This window comes from Podarcis pityusensis (assembly GCF_964106645.2).
Source record: "Podarcis pityusensis genome assembly, chromosome: 11".
Lineage (NCBI taxonomy): Eukaryota > Metazoa > Chordata > Lepidosauria > Squamata > Lacertidae > Podarcis > Podarcis pityusensis.
The window spans coordinates 36,770,595-36,791,198 of record NC_138036.1 but is presented as its reverse complement, the minus strand read 5'-3'; the positions used below and the strand labels follow the sequence as shown (position 1 = coordinate 36,791,198).

Here is a 20,604-nt window from a genome sequence, read left to right as displayed (position 1 = left end):
CCCAAGAGATGAAGAGAGGGAAATAACTTAGGTCTTGGTTCTGGCACTCCACCTGCTCAGCTGCAGCCCAGGCAACATATTTTGGCTCTTTTAATGCTTGCCTTTAGAATGTGTGGCTTTACAATTCTTCAGTACTAAATTTGCCCCCAAATTAATGCCATGTGGGCCAAGGTGTATTCAGATTTCTCTCTAACTGTCACTACATTGAACAGCATTGCTGTCAAGTATGAAGCTTGTGTAATGTTCCTTTCTCTCTTTCCTTAAAGGCATTTATTTTCAGGAAGACAGGATAGAAACACAATAAACTTTGATAGCATCGCTGAATTATTATTTTTTTGTTTTTTTACTTTCTTTCCCATCTGTTTTGCTGATATAAATCACTCTCTTAATTTTGTTATTTATATTTCTGTAGGTGTTATGGTAGAGGATTAAAACTGATGTCTTCCCCAAATACGTGGTGTGATCTTGGGATAAACTACTATCATCAAGCACAGCACCTTACAGAAATGGGCAGTAACAAGAATGAGATTAGTGAGCTGCTAGAGAAATCTGTACAGGTAATTTTTTAAAACCTTCCTGTGTTCTTTAATACAGTTTACACTAATGGACCTGTTACTGTTAGGAGTATTTCTAAGCTATGGCTATTAAAAAACAAAAACAAACCCTGTTGGGATAACACGCAAAACATTCAACATATTGAATTACAGCTCTGCACTCTCAATCTCTTCCAGTGTCTTAAAAAATCTGTAAGGCTAGACAGTAACAACCATCTATACTGGAATGCTCTGGGCGTGGTGGCCTGTTGCAAAGGTACATTTCAAAGTAAAACTTCTAAAATATAGTCCTTCTCTTAATTGCTCAGAGTTCTGTTGAATATAGCAGAGGATGTTATAATTCGATCTGTCTTTCAGGTGTTGGAAACTATGTCCTTGCACAACATGCATTCATCAAATCTATTCAAGCTGAACAAATTGTAAGTGTTCTACACAAGTGTATCTGTTCCAAAGGAGATTCAGTGATGTTAAATTTAATTTTTGTAACCTTTGTTTTGTCTAGAATGTTGTTGCCTGGACCAATTTGGGAGTCTTGTACTTAACAACTGGAAACATAGAGGTAAATAACTATGAGTGCACATGCTACCTGCTCCAAAGACAGAGTCATAAATGGAAGGACTTAAGGATGTGCCAACTGTTAAAAAAATAGTTTCTATCTTCCTGTTTTAGTGTGCTTATCAGACCATTTAAACACCAAAATGTCATTGTCAGTGTCAACCAAGGTATATTTATTGGGATGAAGAACATAGCCATTGAACATGCCTTGCCAGCATTATTGATAGCTTGTCTGTCTCTCAAAGATGTCACAAAAGCCTTTCAGAGACTGTGGCAACAAAAACCTTAAAAACTTTAACACACTCTTTTAAATTGTGTTTATTTTATTTATTGAATTTGTTAGTTGCTTTATCTTGCCCAGGGCAACCCAAACCAACTTACAAACAAACAAACAAACAAAACTACACATAAATACATTAAAACCAAAAAGAAAAAGAGAAACATTAAAAAAATTCTCACTGATAGGTAATGAAGCTGCCAGGCAAGCCTCATTGGGGAGAGCATTCCATGAACAGGGAACCACCACAGAAAAGGCCTGTTCTCGTGTTGCCACTCACCAGACCTCTTGTAGAGGGAAAAGTACAGGGAGTTGAAGGATGCATTATATTGAAAGATGAACCAAAATAGGAAGAGGAGTAAATTGTGGTATCAAAAAGGGTGGTTCTGTGAAGGGAGGAGAAGAGCTAACAGACCAGGACTACACTTGATAAGAAACAGAGAAATAAACTGTGAAGGTAAAAAGTCAGGCCTTGCTTGCCTTTAGTTCCTAAGATAGTTCATGCTTCCCTCTCAATTTCCTAAGTTTTCAGAGTTATAAATTAGGCAAGCTAACTTTTGTTAATTGCTGCTGTTTTGCACAGAAAACTAGAATCTCTTCTTGGGAGAACTGATGCTAGTTTCTGGCCTCCATTTGAGACCTCTGTGTAATATTTCCCGGGGGGGGGGGGGATATTGTCTTATTTGAGGGCCAATTTCCTGCTTACTAGAGATACTGGCATAGCTCACTGTATCCAGGCTCATATGCAAGCTTTTTTATTAGTTCATGGGGGGGGGGGGTTTAGAAAATGACAGTGATATTTTAAAAATATTTACAATATTCAGCTTGCCATAGATTATAGCATTACCTTATATCATTTGTAAGTCAAACATGAGAGGAAGGGATAATTTCACTTGTATTTTTTAACAATACTTAGTGACATTCTTAGCCACTGTCAGGCTAATTTAACACTTCTCTATCAATTTTATATATTCTTCCAGCAAGCACATGAAGCCTTCAAAGTAGCTCAATCCTTAGAACCCTCCTATCTAACGTGTTGGATTGGGCAGGTAAGATGTTAAGCAACTTCTTTCAGCCTTGCATATATATATGCCAGCTGTGTTCTGATTGGCATTATGATTACATTGAAACTGAATCTGATCGACTCCTGCAAGTTAAGTTACTGCAGATGAGTGCTGGCTTACCATAAAACCTGGCTTTCTAAAAAGACTTCCTCACTATTCCCTTTCTTTTTCATTCAAATTGTAGTTTGTTGTATTCTCCTACTTTTCTTGTTGTCACCTATTCTTTTATAGTGAAACTGACAAAAATGCATTTTGTGGCATTTCCACACTGTGCCAAGATATTGCTGTGCCTCTGGTGGTTGTTCGGAGACTGTAGCAGCACCGTTGAGAACACAGTTGAGCTTGAAGTATGGACCCTGAAATACAGGCTCCAGCACCATCAGTTTGCATTAGCTTGATGGTATAAAGATGGGTGTGCACCACTGCAGCTAAAATGGCCTCCTATACCCAGGCAACCAGGGCAGAGGACATTTCATCTGTGCAAGGAATCTAATCACCCATGCATCAAAATCCTAGGTCAGGCATCCACAAACTCGGCCCTCCAGATGTTTTGGGACTACAATTCCCATCATCCCTGACCACTGGTTCTGTTAGCTAGGGATGATGGGAGTTGTAGTCCCAAAATATCTGGAGGGCCAAGTTTAGGGGTGCTTGTCCTAGGTGCTCAGAGTACTAGCCTACAGGATTGGGAGTGTTACTCCTGAGGACCTAACTAGAACTGGCTGCACTGAATTTTAGTTCTATCATAGATGAATTTAGCAACTGATGGTGACAACCTGTAGTGAGGAAAAAGATAGGAATAAGCTATAAAGAGGAACAAAGCTGGTGCATGTTATGTCAAATCAATGAGCTATTTTCCCCTTTGCTTTCCCCCTCAGGCGCTCATTGCAGAAACTGTAGGCAGCTATGAAACGATGGACCTCTTCAGGCATACCACTGAACTCCGCATGCATGTAAGCACTTGACCCTGTTTCAGGTTGCAGACCATTAAACAGGAAGCTGAGGGACTGTCCCAAGGCAGCCACTAGAATTTCCCGTGTTCCTGGTGCACTTTGTTCAGGTGTATTATACAGATCTTCTGGAACATGGTGGCTGAGTTTGTTTCAGAGTGCTGTACATGGAATATGTTTGGGGCTTTAGCCAAATGAACGAAATGACTGGCATTTGGCTCAAACAGTATTGATCCAGGTGCTTTGTATACATTTCAGAGGAGTATAAGCTTAAAACCAGGAGTAAAAGATTTAAGGCTTCCTAGTTGTGCAGTTATTAACTCCGCTTCTGTTTTCTGTTCAATCAGACTGAAGGCGCAAAAGGTTATGCCCACTGGGTGTGCTCAACCCTGCAAGATAAAACCAACCGAAACACTGAATTGTATAAGTACAATATTCTTCAAATGAATGCTATTCCAACAGCACAGATTGCTCTGACCAAATACACAGGTAAATTTCTCGTATGTTTCAAGCAGCTGCCTAGTTTCTCTTTCCTTGTAATCAGGGATGTCACTTATTTAAACCTCAGTCAAGTCAGAATGGAACCCGGTGGCTTATTAAGTTATGCATTATTTAGCTTTCTCGGCGGCTGCTCCCAGACTTTGGAAAACCTTCCCTAGAGAAGTGAGACTGGCTCCCTCCTTGTTGTTCTTAGTCAGGCAGGTGTGGACTTTCTAGTTTCAACTGGCTTTTAATGAAAGGGCTGGTGCCGTGTTGTTTTTATTGTAATTATTGGTGTCATTTAAACAGATTTTATATATTTATATAGTTTTAATTCTGTCAGTATTTAATAGTTTTCAATTATTGTTTTTATTTTTATCTGTAAGCTGCCTTGAGTCCCATTAGGGGGGGAAAGGCGGGGTATAAATAAATATGTAATAATGATAATAAAAACTGTGAAAGTGTGGGGGAGAGGACTGCTATTATGATGACTATTTTATTATTAGGCTGTGTGTCAGTATGCTTTTTATTATGTTTTTATTGTTGATGTTCTGTAATGTGTTTTTAATGTACATATTAAAAAGTGGTATATAGATTGTAATAATAATAATAATGATGATGATGATGGTTTTTTTTCTTTTCATTTTGTTTGTGTGTACATCGTTTGTTATTGCAGAAAGAATCCAAAATGATGCATGTGCCTTCATAATGCTTGGTTATTTGAATGAATATCTCCAGCTGAAAAAGCAGGCCGTAGATGCCTACCAAAGGTAAACTGCTGAATAACAAGAGATCCTCTCTGGCAGATCATAACAAAAGGGCAGGTCTATACAGGAGAAGGCATTATTTCAGGTATTCCAGGTATAGATAGGGCTTTGTAAGTCAGTAAAAGTACATTGAAGAGGAGTGGGCTTAGTAGCATACAAGCAGCTGGTGCAGTTCTTTCAGAACTGGTGTTACATGTTCCTGGCTCACCCAAGATATAGGAATTAGATATGCTAAAAATGATCAAAATATAGACAAAATCAACACTTAAAAAAAAAAAAAAGATGTCATGAAGTTACATGTTTGGATAGGCTTGCCTAAACAGATAAGTTTTAGCACTGAAAACAATACAATGAATCTGCCTAATATTAATCTGCCTAATATTAATCGGCAGAGAGTTTCAGAGAATAGTTGCCGTCACACTAGAAGATTATTTGCAAGTGTGAAACGAACATTATTTAAATATGTATCCTGCTTCATCTTCAGTGCTCAAGGAAGATTATAAGATATTAGGAAAGATGAAGATACACCTCTCAAATAAAGATTTTGTCAAAAAATGCAATAAAATTGTATTCCCCCCCCCTTTCTCAATGGGGCTTGCATACCCGAGGGTTTTTTAAAAAAAATTTTAATTACTAGAATCAAGTTCTTAAAATTTGGATAAAGTGATCTTACTGAAATAAGTATGTAGAATTTTGAACCTCTTATTTTTTTTTCCATTCACTTTACAGGGCAGTTCTGCTGTTGAAAAATTATGAAGATAAAGAGAAATACTGTATAGCAATGAGAAATTATGGCAGAGCACTATGGTAAGTCTGCTTATTTTTGGACAAATTGTTATTTTAATCTTCACCTAAAATTAAGAACTCTTATTGGCAAAAACCTTTTAATAATAAATATGACTCTTACTGCATTCGCACATTGTGCTTCTACTAGGATATGGTATTTCTGTGTCACTTGATATAATACGTTTTCATACTAATAATCCATTAAGACATAATTTAGCATATATCAAATCTGGGATCTCCATTGAGGTATGAAACTCACTAAGTGATCTTGGACTAGTTGTCCTCTCTCATTCCAACCTACCTTACAGGGTTCTTGTGAGGATAAAACAGAGAACAATGTACTCTGCCTTGAGATTCTTGGAGGAAAGGCAGGGTCTAAGTAGTAAATAAATAATGAGGAATCCACCAGTATTTTAATTACGGAGATTTTCTACTGTTTTCAAGGGGTGCAATGGACTGTCACATTGTAAATGGTTTGACCTGCATTAAGCAATTGCTCTTATTAGAAGATTGCTTCATCTGCTATATTAATTCCATAATTGATTCCAGACATTAATAGCCAAGATGCAAGCAGAACAAACGGCATTCTCCTTTGGATCCCAGCCTGCACATAGAACTTAAATTGCTGAGTGTCAGTGTTTGGATATTAGTTTTTGACTAGATGGGTATATATTTTGTATCATGGGTGACTGATTTATACAGTGCCACCGGTGTGTATGGGAGGTCCCAGTCCCAGTCCCAGTTTAAAATCTGGCATGGGAAACAACAGAAAATGGGTAGGATAGGGGATGCGGAGAGGTAACATGTGGTTGTTTCAGTTTCATGTGCTTAGGCTTAATTGCAGTCCAGGTTAGAATAGGGTGTGGGAACTAGGCAGTTCTGCCCAAGGCTTCATGGAAAAGGTGGGCTTTGAAGAAGGATTTGAAGGAAGTAAGACTAAAGGTGGTGTTGGTGCTTTACCTTGATTCCTTGTATTCTGATTGCATTTTAAATCTCATAAATAACACGTTTTCAAAGTTCATCAGTGGAGAAGCAATTTTTAAGGTAGCCAGGATTCAAACACATGGCCTTACAATTTAAGATTGGCACCTTAAATTATACTCCCATGCCTCTCTCTTTATAGCAGTATTCCATTTTGAAACAATTCTACATCATTTCTGGAGGTGAATTGACCAATGCACTAAGTGTTGCTCACAAATGAACTACTGCATCATGTCCAGTATAGTGGGTAGCATTTACACCTTATAGTTTTTTTATGGAGCTCAATTGCACCAAACCATTTGTTGTGAGCTCATAATTAGGCCTGAAATTGAAATGAGTTTTGTTCTTTTTCCTTCTTGAAAGTGCTCTAGGTCATTATGATGATGCCATCCAGGCTTACTTGTTGACTCGTCTCACAGAATTTGATGATATTTTAGGAATTGCCCAGGCTTACTTCAAGAAAGGACATTTCCAAGAAAGTCAGAAGGGTAAGTGTTGCACATACATAACATCTCTTCAGGGTAATTAGTATGAATTTGCAACGTTAATTGGATTGTACTGTGATGTAGAAACATGCATTAAGATCCCAATGTTTTGGGGTTTTTTTCTGTAGATAATCTTCTCTCAAATACCTTTCTAATGCATACAAATGATACCTTTTCTCTTCATACAAATGAGATGCACTGCAGATTGGTCCATTCAGTTGACCCAAGCTATAGTATGAGGGCCCGTAAATTTTGGCCGGTCTTAGCACCCAGCCAGAATTTGTGGTTGCCAGGATCCAAACCTCAGCAAGGCAGGGCAGAGTCTTGACTCCAGCATCACATCAAGCTTTTGCAAACCTCCTAAGCACAATAGTCGTACCTTGGAAGTCGAACGGAATCGGTTCCGGAAGTCCGTTCGACTTCCAAAACATTTGGAAACCAAAGCATGGCTTCTGATTGGCTGCAGGAAGCTCCTGCAGCCAATCAGAACCTGTGGAAGCCGCGTCAGACATCTGGCTTCCGAAAGAACGTTCGAAAATCAGAACACTCACTTCCGGTTTTTTATCGTTCAGGAGCCGGAATATTCGACTCCCAAAGCGTTTGGGAGCCGAGGTACGACTGTACATCAAAGAATATTCCCAGCTCTCTTCCAGTATTGGAGCTGAAAAGTGGGAGCAGGAAATCATCACTGCAGTTGCTCTATGCTTAGGAGACACCTGTAGAGATCAGGGCAGAATAAATAATCCCCAGCTCTCTTCCTGAGCCCTGCCATCGTAAGATTCATGATGGGGGGTCATCCTCACAGGCATGCTTCTGATGCACTCCAAGCATCTGCAAAATGCAACAGGGCACAAATCTGAGCTAGGAAAAATATGCTGGGTGTGTTTGTATCATTAGGCACACTGCATTTCCAAGCTCCTTGGAATGTCTTCAAAGTGCAGCACAACTTCAGGGATAACCATTACCTACCATCCTTTCAAGCTTAGGACAAGGCTAGTGTTATTATTTTGCCAGTGACACTTGCCAAGATAAGTATGGCAAATGTATTGGTGGACCCCTGCCACTGAAGAGTTTTGACTAAACAACTTTTTCAGCTAAGTATTCTGTATTTGTTTGCAGTCAACTCAGAAAGGGCAAAACTTGCTATTTCCAGTCATGCTCCCTCGGTCAAATTATGATTGTAAGCTTGAGAGTATGAGCCAAAGCTGAAAGTTGGATAATATGAGTACACATCCTCACTAGGCCACTTCAGATATTCCTTTGCCCTTGGGATCCTGCCTGTGAGATTAGGGCAAGTTTAAGGCTTCTGCTCTCTCCTACCTGAAAGAATAATAAGCTGGAAACAAAATGCAAAACTCTGTTTTGATGCACTTAGAAATTCCCTTCTAACCAAATGAGCGATATATGAACAGCCCATTACAGAATGTTTTTTAATGTATTGTGCTGCTTGTCTTTGGGGAAATCAAGGCAATAGTTGAGCATGGTTCCTTTTTTTGCTATTGTTTTGAATTTTTAAGCTTTGTTCCTATTTTATTACTAGCTTATGAGAGAGCACTCTCTGTTGCCGAATGTGAGCAAGACAAAGCCTATATCCTAACGGCCCTTGCAATAATGGAGTACAAGCAGGATCAAGTGGATGATGCGAAAACCCTCTTATTTAAGTGGTATGTAATAGGTTCTTGCGTTTACAAAAGTCAGTAATTAAAGTGATTTTCTTGTACTGCAAAATATCTTCAGAAACACACGCACACACAAAGGAACAACCCCTCCCCCCGCAAAAAACCCAACAACCTACAGTCCTGTTAGCACTGTATATGCCTTACTAGCTACAAAATGTAAAGTAACAGTTGAGAAAAAAAGAATGCAACTTGAGAGGGAGTAGAATGCCCTACTTGGGTGGAATGGCATGATAGAGCCCTAAAGAGAAGCACTCCTTTTAGGTGGAAAGGGTACACAGCAGCATTTTGTTGTAGACCCCGCAGTAAACTCAGTAGCTAAAATACCTCCTGATTGAAAGCAAGATGGGGATGCCCCAGAACCAGACAGTGGCTCTTCATACTAAGAGGACTTTCTAGGTATGCAGAAACACATACCGTATTTTTTGCTCTATAAGACTCACTTTTTCCCTCCTAAAAAGTAAGGGGAAATGTGTGTGCGTCTTATGGAGCGAATGCAGGCTGCACAGCTATCCCAGAAGCCAGAACAGCAAGAGGGGTTGCTGCTTTCACTGCGCAGTGATCCCTCTTGCTGTTCTAGCTTCTGAGATTCAGAATATTTTTTTTCTTGTTTTCCTCCTCCAAAAACTAGGTGCGTCTTGTGGTCTGGTGCGTCTTATAGAGCGAAAAATACGGTAACTTTGTGAATTCAAAGAAAGCCCTGTTTAAAAATATCCCAAAACAGGATAAGAAGGACCCCTTCACTTTCTACTCTTACACACAGGGGAGGAGCTCATAAGGACTCCTGCTGTCAGGCTTCCTATAGGCATCTGGTTGGCCACTGTGAGAACAGGTTGCTGGACTTGGTGGGCCATTGGTCTGATCCAGCCAGGTCCCTTTTATGTTCTTAAGGAGCCAGAACTTGTAAAGATTGATTGACTCAAGCACTGAGAGGAGCTGAGAATGGAGAGTTAAGATGTCAATTGAAAAGTCATTTTCTCTCTCTGTGTGTCTCTCTTGCTGCTGCTCCTCTTCCCATCCCACCTCCTGGGCAGTATTCAGAGGTCTGAACAATACTTGTAATGTTCCTTTTCCAGATTTACTGGAGCCAATATTCTGTTGCCGGTCCCACTTATATTCACCTATTTGGAATGTTTTGCATTAACTTCATTTTGCCCTATTAATTATTTTTTTTAGTAAGATGTCTTTGAACGGTCTACAGTGGTACCTCTGGTTACGTACTTAATTCATTCCGGAGCTCCGTTCTTAAGCTGAAACTGTTCTCAACCTGAAGCACCACTTTAGCTAATGGGGCCTCTCACTGCCGCAAGATTTCTGTTCTCATCCTGAAGCAAAGTTCTTAACCCGAGGTACTATTTCTGGGTTAGCGGAGTCTGTAACCTGAAGCGTATGTAACCTGAAGTGTCTGTAACCCGAGGTACCACTGTACTATGAAGCCTTTAGATGATGGCACTGATAACTGGAAGCAGAAAAGGGGTGCAGAGATTTGGGTTCAGTACCAAAATGCAACATTTTGGGGGGGCAGACTTTGTTAACATGGATCAGAAATTCTTGCCTGTAGCCATTAGACCTCAGATTTCCTGAAATACCAAAGGATTCTGATCAACTATTCTTCAGGCCTGGAACACTTGGTAACCCAATACAAGAAAATGTGTATGCTCACCACTGCAACACCATTCTTGTTTTAGCCATCTGTTGAATCACTAAGAGCATCCTACAGAATATTAGTCATTTATCTTAGAGAGTAATGGTAAACATGCATCGTTTTATCAGGAAGGGCAAAGCAGTGCTGTAAAATGTAGACTTATTGCTCTAGAAGCTAAGTTTTATATTGCTTCAGTAAACCAGCTGTAATAAATGAAAACGAATGTAGTTTCCATCTCCTGTTAAAAAGAAGAAGGAAGGAACAGCAGTCTTGCCTGGAAACAGGGGAGAACAGCCAATGGTCACGGTTGTTTCACTGTTTTTCTTCATATCAATTTTCAGTCCAGTTTTGATGAGTCATGATTTTTAGGTCGTTTTTCCCCCCAGTTGCCAACAGGAGATGTTGTAAGAAGTATAATAAAGCTGGTCTTTGCATTGATTTTTCATTTGCAATCAAAACATTAGCTACAAAGGATACTGCCTCCAACTATGGAGGCAGAACAATAGTCACCATAGCTGGTAGCATTACACTGCCCCAGATGATCTCAAGGAGGTTGTATGTGAAAAGGTTTTTAGGGGGAAATATAATTCACAACTCAGTAGGTTATGAGTTGTAGATTCAGCAGCAGGCAAGGAGAGTAGTGTCATGAAAATTAAACTTGGCATTGCCAGTAATGTGAATCTTGTATATCTGCAAGATTCGGTGTGAGTGCACTAAAAAGATGTAGTTACTTGTTAGTAGTAGAAATTCAGCTATCTTGATCTGAGGATGGACATATCAGGCTGACTTAAACAAAGTCAGACCATTGATTTGTCTATCCCAGAACTATGTATTTAGGTAGAGGCCTGCATTCTTGACTTATCCAGTTAAAAGAAGCAATTGGTGATGGTAGGATCTAAACGTGGGGATCGTCTACATACGGAACACATGCTCTGCCAGTTTGCTGTGGCTCCTTCCCATTCTGGACTAGAGCATTTTGTAAAGCTTCAGAAGCACAATAAACTTTACAGATCACATTAGATATTAGGCGAATCCCACCTTTGGCATCTAATGAGCCCCATCAGAAGTAGTCCTACAGAAGGGCTTCCACTTGTACATTATGCCTTCCCTGCCCCCACACTCCACCAAGATAGGTTCAGGGGAATTGGGAGAACCCCCAAAACAGCAGGGGAACCCGATGTGCTTGCGCAGATGGAATGTTCACCACAGCACAACATTGCATTCTACTCCAAGTGAACTCTAGCCCATGTGAACAACAGATCCTTCATGTTTTACTTTATGGTAATAGTGCAGTGAGTAACCATTTATCTGTGTTGTACTTAGTTCTATATTACAGGAACCTAATATAGGAAGTCTGCAAGCTCTGTGCGCTTTAGGGCTGATAAGGCAGGATGCTACACTTGCAACAGCAGCTCTGAAAGAATTATTAAAGCTAGCAGAAAGAAAGGATGATGTTTATGAGAGGTGCCTTCTTACATCAGCTGTCTATGCATTACAAGGCAGAAATCTGGCTGTTCAGAGACAAGTTTCAAAAGCTGTTCACAGGTATGTAATCCATACTTTCCAAAATGAATTGTGTTGCATTTATATCGATCCGTTCCTCCAAGGAGTGCTCTTTTGACATAAAACCACCCTGCAAGGTAAGCTAGGCTGGAAAGAAGCTTGCCAAGACTGCCCTATGGGTTGCATACTTGAGTTGAGCTGAGTGGAGATTTGAACTTTTACACTGGGTTTTGTTCATTTTTTATTCAAAGTCAAACTTTTTCTTCTGGGTGTGTTTGTTCTCTGTTTCATTTCATGGTGGTGCAGAGAGTTCTTATCAAGCCATTAAGTAGCCAAATTCTGTGAAGTGAACTTTCCCAACTTAATGTGGATAACTGATTAAATTTCAAAAGCACTAGGCGCAATTGAAACAAATGAACCTGCTTGGAAACAGATTTTTCAAAACTCCTATGTCAGCCCTTCTTGTCCTCTCTAAAGAACCATTTCTTTCTTGCTTCAATAACTGAGGGTTATCTAATTATTATTAACTTTTCATCTGATAAAGCTGGAGTGTGTTGCAACTACCTAATCTTCATACTCAGTTGATTGCTTTCCCCATATTCCTGTTAAATATTTTATGCTAAAAATAGTAGCAGTGAAATTGTAACATTTCATGCTGCTCCTTTTGATAATATTTAATTTAGGAACAATCATCTTGTGTGTATAAAATCTCAGCACGGTATCTACTCAGATATCAGCTAGTAATAACAAATTCACAACTGTGAGACTCATAGCTTAGTTCACCTCCAATGCATTATTATCTAAACCCAAAAACTAATAAACGTTTGCAGTGAGCTCTATTGCACTCCAGTTCTGTTATCAGGAGTACAGAAGTGTCCGAATTTCAAAATGGCAAGAAAAAAAAGTTACTTTCTGTTCTGGCTAAAAATAAATCCCAACTCATTTGATCAGATCTATCACTAATTGCAACTGATAAGAGAAATGTTTTTTGATCTTGAGGAACTTTTGCTCCCTTATTTGAAACCTTGATCTGTCAGTATAATTTTGAGATTTAAAACTTAATAACCTAATTGTGATGTATGTTGCTCTTAGACTAATTCCTCCACTTGATTATGTCCCCTCCCCCAATTCTTAAACTACTAGCATTTTATAAATGAGGGCTTCCTTTTCTGCCTTGTAAGTTAGAAGTTGCTGACTGAGAAGCAATCAGAGAACAAGTTGTATAACTTCAGTCCATGTTGATTGGTTCTACTACCGCATATGATGGCAATTTAAAACTGCTGTGCTCTTTTCTCTAGCAACCCAGATAATCCTGCCCTGTGGTCTCTCCTGTCCCAACTGGTACCTCGGTATACACCACAAAATGCAAAGGTGAATATGCATAGGTTGAAATAGAATCAAGGCATTTATTTATATGCTGAACTATTATTAAATAAATAAGAACTTGGCACCAAGAACTGTGTGCACGACTGTTAATTGTTTAGACAATTGCCTTTCAAGATGATCTGCTTGCCAAATTGGCATTAATGTTACACATTCCACTGTTTTACAAATAAGTTTATAGCATCTCCATATATCAGTTGTGCCCTCAGGTTGCATTTACCAACCTGTACAGAATTCCCTTCACCCTTTATTCCTCTTCTCAGAAGGGTAAGATGTAAGGATGAACGGTCGCTGCTACTGCAGAATCACTCAGCTCATGGAGTTCCCTGTGTCAGAGCCAAGCTGGATACGATGTTTGTCGCATAGCTTGCCTTTGCATAGCTGGTTTTTCTTCTACAAGTAGTTGGTGTGGAGGGGAAGCTAAATTGGGACCATGTCATGGTTGTGGTAGACTTTTTAACCCCTTGCTTCCTCCTCATTCCCAAAAGGAATTGCCCCAAGCCTGTTGTTTGCAGCAGCAGGAGGGCTTTCCTTCCAACGCAAATAGGGTGGAGAGTGCTTCTGCCTCTGCTTGTTCCCTCCATGTAATGGAACATTGCCAGCAAATATGTAGAAAAAAGGAGAGGGCCAAGGGAGCAACTTACAGCTTGATTCTCCCCCCCCCCCCATCATTTTAAGAAGTCAGAGTATTTAAACATACAAACTTATTTGGCATTTCCACATGCGTTCATCCAAAGGGCAGAAGAATTATCTGACTTAATTGATGTCTCAGACTTGTAATACTCCTTCATACCATAATCAGATCAATATTTTATCTTGCAGGGTGGGGCCGCTGCGGGAACTATTGCTCATATTCACGATTTAAACCACGGAAAGGTTAATATCTTCCCTTATCAAAATATTTTTCTACATTGAGAATTTAGAGTGATGCTTTTCATTAGACAAGGAATAAATTAAAAGTTCTCTTTTGCTGTGCATGCACCCTTATTTAGAGAGCCTTGCTGAACACTGCAGTTAATCAGTTGGCGTTAGGATGCCACACAGCTGAAAGTAAAAAGAACAATCCATTGAAGAATATCCAAAAGGCAGTCCATCTTTCTCCAGGTAACTTTTACTTCTAAATCCTTAATTTTAAACCAGATTCAGGGCTGTAGCTGAGTAACGTAATAAGTTAGTTTTTCTGGGACACTAAAAAATCTTGGCTCTAAACATTGATTCATAGCAAGTGAAGTTACAGTTAGCCCACCACTCTTAATGAGCAAAGGCAATAAACATTTTCATAATGAACTCCCCAATTTTATCTGTTTCCAAAATGAGCAGTTAACATGATGATGATGATGACTACTACTACTATTACTACTCCACTTTTTTCCCAAGGCAGCTTACAGATAAAAAACAGAATTATTTAAAACCATAGAAATAATTAAAGAATTAAAGATTTATAGAATTAAAACTGAATGTCAGTTTTTTAGTAGCTTGGGCATGCAAACTTCTGGGGATTTATTCATTTTCTTTGGTTTTGCATGACTAAGTACACTCTCTTGTATAACTGCTTAGTGTACCTTGAAAATGACAGTTCTCTCATATTTATTTCAGATAACCCTGCTTCTTGGGCTGTGCTTCTGGCTGCTTGTCATGCTGAAAACACGATTGTTTGCCTGCATAATACACAACCCAAGAGGACAGATTTGGAAAAAACGATTGTGGCTACAATCTCAGCTAAAAGTAAGGCCTTGCATTGTTACAAATAGTTAGTTATGAGAGGAAACCTTTAGAAATTTTTCTTCTGATTTGAAATGATTAGTGAATGAGAGTACCACTTTTATCAATGTCGTTGATGTTTGATGTCTGTTGATTTATAAAAAAAATGTAATAATGAATACCACTTTATGTAGGTACAGATTGGGCTTTGACAAATAATGACCTTTACATGTTTTCTAGTCAAAGATAAGGATCTTCCAACTTCTTATGCCCAAGCTCTTGAAGAATGGTCTCTTTTCCAAGCTGTTACTAGCTTAAATGAGACAGGTAGAACTTCGGAAGCTGAAGCGCTCTGTACAAAGGTATGCATTAGTAATAACTCAGTTATCAGCAGTTAGGGTTGCCACTTGTCCTGTATAATACAGGACTGTCCCGTATTTCAATGTTAAATGCTATGTCCTGTATTGATACAGGTTTGTCCTGTAGTTCAGGTCTTCTCTCTCTTTCTCTCTCTCAAGTTAGGGATCCTCTTCAAATTCATGTGTGTGAAAGGGTGTTTGAAAGCTCTGAGTAGCCAAGCACAGACAGATTTAAGAATGCATGAGAGTAAAACTGTATCAAAAGAACAGCTGGATGCATGGCTGTAGCTATTACAGGTGTGAGAGTGACTTTAGTTTTCCTTAAGCAGACAAGTTTCACTTCAGAATTGCTAATAAATGTATTAGCTTGAAATGGGCAAGCCTTTGCCAGTTTTCCATCTCTACCACAGTAAAAGAAATAAATGATGTGCTGACCCTTGTCCCTAGCCAATATTGCGTAATAGCTGAGAAAAGTTTCAAGAGACAAGGTCACAAAGGTGCAATGAGTATTTAGCGCAGAGCTTTCCAAACTGTGTGTCGCGACATGTTAGTGTATCGGCTGTAGTGTGTAGGAGTGTCGCACAAGCACTCCTCGCACTCTTCCTGGGGCTGGAAAGTGGGTAGTTTAACCTCTGGTTTGCTAGTAAAACTGAATTACTGTGTCACGAAATGATGTGTGTCCAAAAAGTGTGTCACCAACTTGAAAAGTTTGGAAAGCTCTGATTTAGTGAGTGATTTCTGACACATTTCAGTTGTCTTCTTTAGGGGGATTTATTCCAGGAGTTTGCCAGACACAAATTGTTATTGCCTTCTGGGAAAATATGTTTGGAGTCGCATCTCCTCTGTGTAAGGGTTGTGTCTGGGTTTGTTCCTTTGCCAAAAAGTACTGGGAATTATTAAATGTCATGGCAATTTTGGTTTCAGTGGGGAAAGTATTGACTGGCTTGTTGAAAAAGAACTGTACAGTCGTACCTCTAGATGTGAACGGGATCCGTTCCAGAGCCCCGTTCGCATCTAGAAGCAAACATAACCCGTGTCTGCGCGTCTGTGCGTGCACGGGTCACGTTTCAGCACTTCTGTGCATGTGCGTGATGTCATTTTGAGCATCTGCGCATGTGCAAGCGGCGAAACCCGGAAGTAACGTGCTCCGTTACTTCTGGGTTACTTCCGGGTTGCCACGGAGTGCAACTCGAACGCACTCATCCCGAAGCACATTCATCCCGAGGTATGACTGTATCTTTTGAGCCTTCTCCTCTTGCTTCTTTCCTGTTGTTAAAGCAACACTATTCCCCCCAGCCCTTTTGCTTACGGATTGACAGATGAGCATGCCGTAGTTCCTCTGATTCACTCCAAGTTACACTGTTCACATGAAGGCACTACTTTCCTTTGAAACTGCTTCGACTTATTTTCTGTGTTCAACTCAAAATGTTGTTTGCATCTAGGGATTGAAAATTTTCCCCGAGCAGCCAACTTTGTACTTGCTTTTAAGGCAAGTTCAGTGCAAACCACTTTGGCAGTCTCACAAAGAGCTTCCTGATGCAATCTTGGAAGAACTCCGGAAGGCAGTGATGTCCAACTCTTCTTCAGTTACAGCTTGGCATGTAAGTTTGGATGTGCTTTTTTGCCCTGCGGTTTTGGGTCTCTTTATCATATGATCACAATGTGGTATAATAGCAGCTGGTAGTACGAAAGGTGAGAAACGCTGCACTTGAGAGCTGCACCTAAACACAACCTAGAAGTAACTTCCATTGAAAACTGTCTGGAAAGCAGACAAAATTAGCTCGCAAAAAACTTGGAAAGTCTCAGCCCATGGGAGCTGTCCCGCCACCTTCACCAGCCTCTCATTTGCCCTTCTCTACACTTTCCTGTGCTTACCAGATGGTGAGGTGAAGCCAGGAGGAAGGCAGACTCAATGAGCTTGAGAAAAGATGGGCGAGGGCTCTTTCCATGCAGTTAATGGGAACAATGAGGTGTAGTTTTGTATTCCTCCTGCTTCGTTTTATAGAAGAAACGTTTTTTAAACCAGTTCCCTGAGTTCACATCATTAATGCATGTTCTGAGCATACTAAGAAAAGCTCTCATTGCAGAGATTCAGGAACTTAGACTCTTTGAGCTGCTGTTTCCTCTCGCCTCTCCCAGCTCTTAACTTAGCAAGCTGGGAAGAGATGTGAGAAGGAAAATTGGTACAAGACTGAAGCTGCACTATTATGAGCAGAAATAAAACGGGGAGAGGAAGGGCATTGGTATTGGCTTATAATAGCTTGGGCGTTTCTGAATGAGGAGAGTTGTTCCCACAGGCAAACACGTGTGTGAATGCTCCTCTGGCGATTTTTGGTTTTCCTCCTGGCTTCTTAGTGCTTCTGATCCCTGTTTATATTCCAGTATATTGAAATGTTGAGTTCTCTGATCCATGATTCCAAAATGTTTTCCCTTTTGTAGTGCTGGATAACCAGTGATGCTTATTGGCTGACATGCTGGAGTCATCCAGAAGAGGCCAGCTAGGGTCACATGACACAGATTTGATTGTCTTTCCCCCAGTTCTGTCCTTGCCTCACCTCTGCTTCACGGCTTTTCACAGTAGCAATTCCTACTACCAATTCTTGTTTCTTTCTTCATTCTATATACTACTCAGCACTTAGCTTTAACTCAGCATTTTGTCCTTTTCTTACCACAGCTCCTGGTCTTAAAAAAATGTCATTTCTTGTTTTACTTATTTTATCTTTCACCTTTTCTTCTCTCTTGACTATGACATCCATTGGAAGAAGCATCTGGAGCTACAATTTGTTAAATGAAAGCCTTTAAAAATAAGGGGGGGGGGGGAGCCAAGCCTGTAGTAGACAGACCTTGTGTACCGGCAGAGGCCACCAATGGGGCTAGCTCAAGTCAGATTGCAAAGGGGATTGCAAGGCAGATTGTTGGGTTGAAATAAACGACAGACGAATGGCAAGGTGTCATACGGGAGGCATCTCTCGAGCATGTCTCGGAGAGTCCCTTTTATTGAATATTACAGCATTACCACATATGTGCTTGTTGCTGATTGGTTAACACAAATACAGTGCGAAGGTTGAATATAGGTATTAATCATCAATAGATTAAAGGTTGGGAAAAGGAACACAGAATTGGACAGGCGTGAAATCTCTTTATTAAACTATTAACTAGTGATTGATTATAACAAGACTTAAACTATTACTAGTGATTGATATTGCATAACATGAAAGAACATAACTATCGCGTTCCGTAGATGTGGTCAACAATGCTTTAAGAACAGGTCAGGGTACTGAACTCAATGTGAACTGATCAGAACATTCCCAGACCCATGCGCAGAGGCAAAAACTTCCCAGCAGCAGATGAAGGTGCATCCGTAATTGGTGGTTGTTTAAGTCCAATCATGAGAGAGACAAAGGTGCATCCGATTGTGACATGTTTTTTTGCAACTGAAGCAAGCCTTACAACTGAGCTGTTTAGTCGTCGCGGCACCTTTGACATCACACTACTTAAATCAATAGAAGTTGACATGACAGCCTGTAGAAGAACAGATACTGCAAATTAATCTTGCATCAGCACATTGGCCCTTAGTAGCTTATTCAGCTGGTCATTTAGAATTAAAGCCTTGAGATTTTCTCTTTGATGCCATTTTTGTGCAGATAAATGCACCTGATACATTGCCCAGAGTAGATGGCTTTTTGCATTTTATTGTTGCAAGCAAAGATGTTTTAATGTCAGAGCCAAGAACTAAAAGAACAAAAGGTAGTTAAGCACTGAGCTGTTGTTTCACTCTTTCTTGACAACAAAAGCTTTAGATCACAGATCTGCACAGGGAAGTCATTTATGACTAAGAATTATTCTGTTCTCCCAGGAATTCCGCCCCCCCCCCCCATTCACGTACTTCCTCTTTCCTCCTTTTGAAATTCCTCCAATATTACCACTACTAATGTGGGCCAATCACCAAGTCATAAAAGGAGAATAGCTTGCTTGGGAAAGAGCTACATAGGGGCAACCACCATTAGCCCAGCTTAATCTTGTTTGGCAGTCATGTTACGTAACAGAACTTTGCTTAACAATTTTGATTTTATCAATATAGGCACATCTAGTGCACCCAACATAACTGTGCATTCTCTCTTTCTTGGTTCTCTCTGTTTGCTCTGACATAAAATAAGTTTCAACTTCTACAGTTCCTCGCCAGCATCGTTCTTTTTTTAAAAAAAGTCATTCTAACAGTTGGACTATTATTGATTAGACTGGGAAAAAATATAGGAATTTCAGTACTCTGTGCCTGAACCACATTAATACTGAACAAGTGGAACTTGCAACAAGTCATTGCAGTGTGGACTGCTCCAACCCCTTGAACAGACAAAGCTCAGTCAGATGCTCAGCAGGGGTATGTAAAGTGTAGGAGCACAAGGGGAATTGTGAAGAGATTAAAGGAACTCAGCCAGGTAGAGCAGTTGGTGAGTGACCAGCCCTTAAATCAGGCATGAGGAACCTTTGGCCCTCCAAATGCTGCTGAACTTGGCATCCCTGGCTGGTAGAAGCTGCAGTTTGCAACAACTGGAAGACCAAAGATTGCACACACCAGCCCTAAATAATTACTTACATGTCTGAATGAATGGAGCAGAGGCAAAAATGCAATTATAGTGACTTAGACCTAAGTGTTGTGTGGGAAATGCAGATTATGATATAATGAAAAATGAAAATGCAGATGGATTTGGTGAAACCTTATTGTGGCAAGAGTTAAATTCTATGGTTCTGTCATCAGACTGTGAGTTGGATGTGCGGAGCAGACGGGCGAAAACTATTCAGGGGGAGGATTTAGCTGTTCAGCACCATGATCAGCTCCTCTCGAGCCATTTCCCAAATGTGTGTGCTGAGTTAGGATAGCTGGAGTGCCAGTATATCCCAGGTTAACGATGGCTGTGTGAGTGCCCACAAAAAAACAATAGAGAGCACCAGAGTCAATTGTGTGGGAGTCATCTGCTTGCCTGGTAGCAGCTACCTGATTTTGCTAATCAGTTTTGGTTAGTCCTAGGACCAGCACAGGCTCCTTGTGGCTAGCAGATGTTACACATGCTAAGTCAGAACTTATTATACTCGCAGAAACCCTCTTGTCTGGTGGGTATGTCTCATATGCAGCAGGTTAATAATCCTGTTTTATGCTATGATCTGTGGCACTTAAAGGGAGAAGCTGTCTGTTATCTTTAGTCCTCCCCCCCCTTTCAGTCCCAAATTAGGTTGCAAATTCAAACTATGTGCAAATTCATTTACCTTTTCCAGCTCTCAGATCCATTTTACCCAAATCTAATAAGTCAGTCAGGAAAGCTCTATATAGAATTGCAGATTATAGTTCGAAGAAATGGTATGTCTCTTCTGCAGATGCTTCTATTTTTACTCAAAAGTAATCTTCACCATTTGAGAGTTTTGTTTTTAAAAGAATATTTAAT

At 40.1% G+C, this 20,604-nt stretch overlaps 1 protein-coding gene across 4 annotated transcripts in view; it reads left to right on the top strand.

Annotated features, from left to right (window-relative positions):
• Positions 1-20,604, top strand: part of SKIC3 (SKI3 subunit of superkiller complex) — a 44,153-nt gene that overhangs the window by 17,543 nt on the left and 6,006 nt on the right. For all 4 annotated transcript variants that reach the window (XM_080972249.1, XM_080972251.1, XM_080972250.1 and 1 more), the window contains exons 20-37: positions 413-557; positions 732-810; positions 912-973; positions 1,057-1,113; positions 2,367-2,435; positions 3,329-3,403; positions 3,748-3,889; positions 4,557-4,650; positions 5,377-5,454; positions 6,778-6,902; positions 8,440-8,563; positions 11,544-11,765; positions 13,022-13,094; positions 13,929-13,982; positions 14,099-14,210; positions 14,703-14,831; positions 15,048-15,169; positions 16,609-16,767. In XM_080972249.1, the coding sequence (XP_080828375.1) occupies positions 413-557; positions 732-810; positions 912-973; positions 1,057-1,113; positions 2,367-2,435; positions 3,329-3,403; positions 3,748-3,889; positions 4,557-4,650; positions 5,377-5,454; positions 6,778-6,902; positions 8,440-8,563; positions 11,544-11,765; positions 13,022-13,094; positions 13,929-13,982; positions 14,099-14,210; positions 14,703-14,831; positions 15,048-15,169; positions 16,609-16,767 (1,921 nt within the window). The remainder of the gene's footprint in view (positions 1-412; positions 558-731; positions 811-911; positions 974-1,056; positions 1,114-2,366; positions 2,436-3,328; positions 3,404-3,747; positions 3,890-4,556; positions 4,651-5,376; positions 5,455-6,777; positions 6,903-8,439; positions 8,564-11,543; positions 11,766-13,021; positions 13,095-13,928; positions 13,983-14,098; positions 14,211-14,702; positions 14,832-15,047; positions 15,170-16,608; positions 16,768-20,604) is intronic.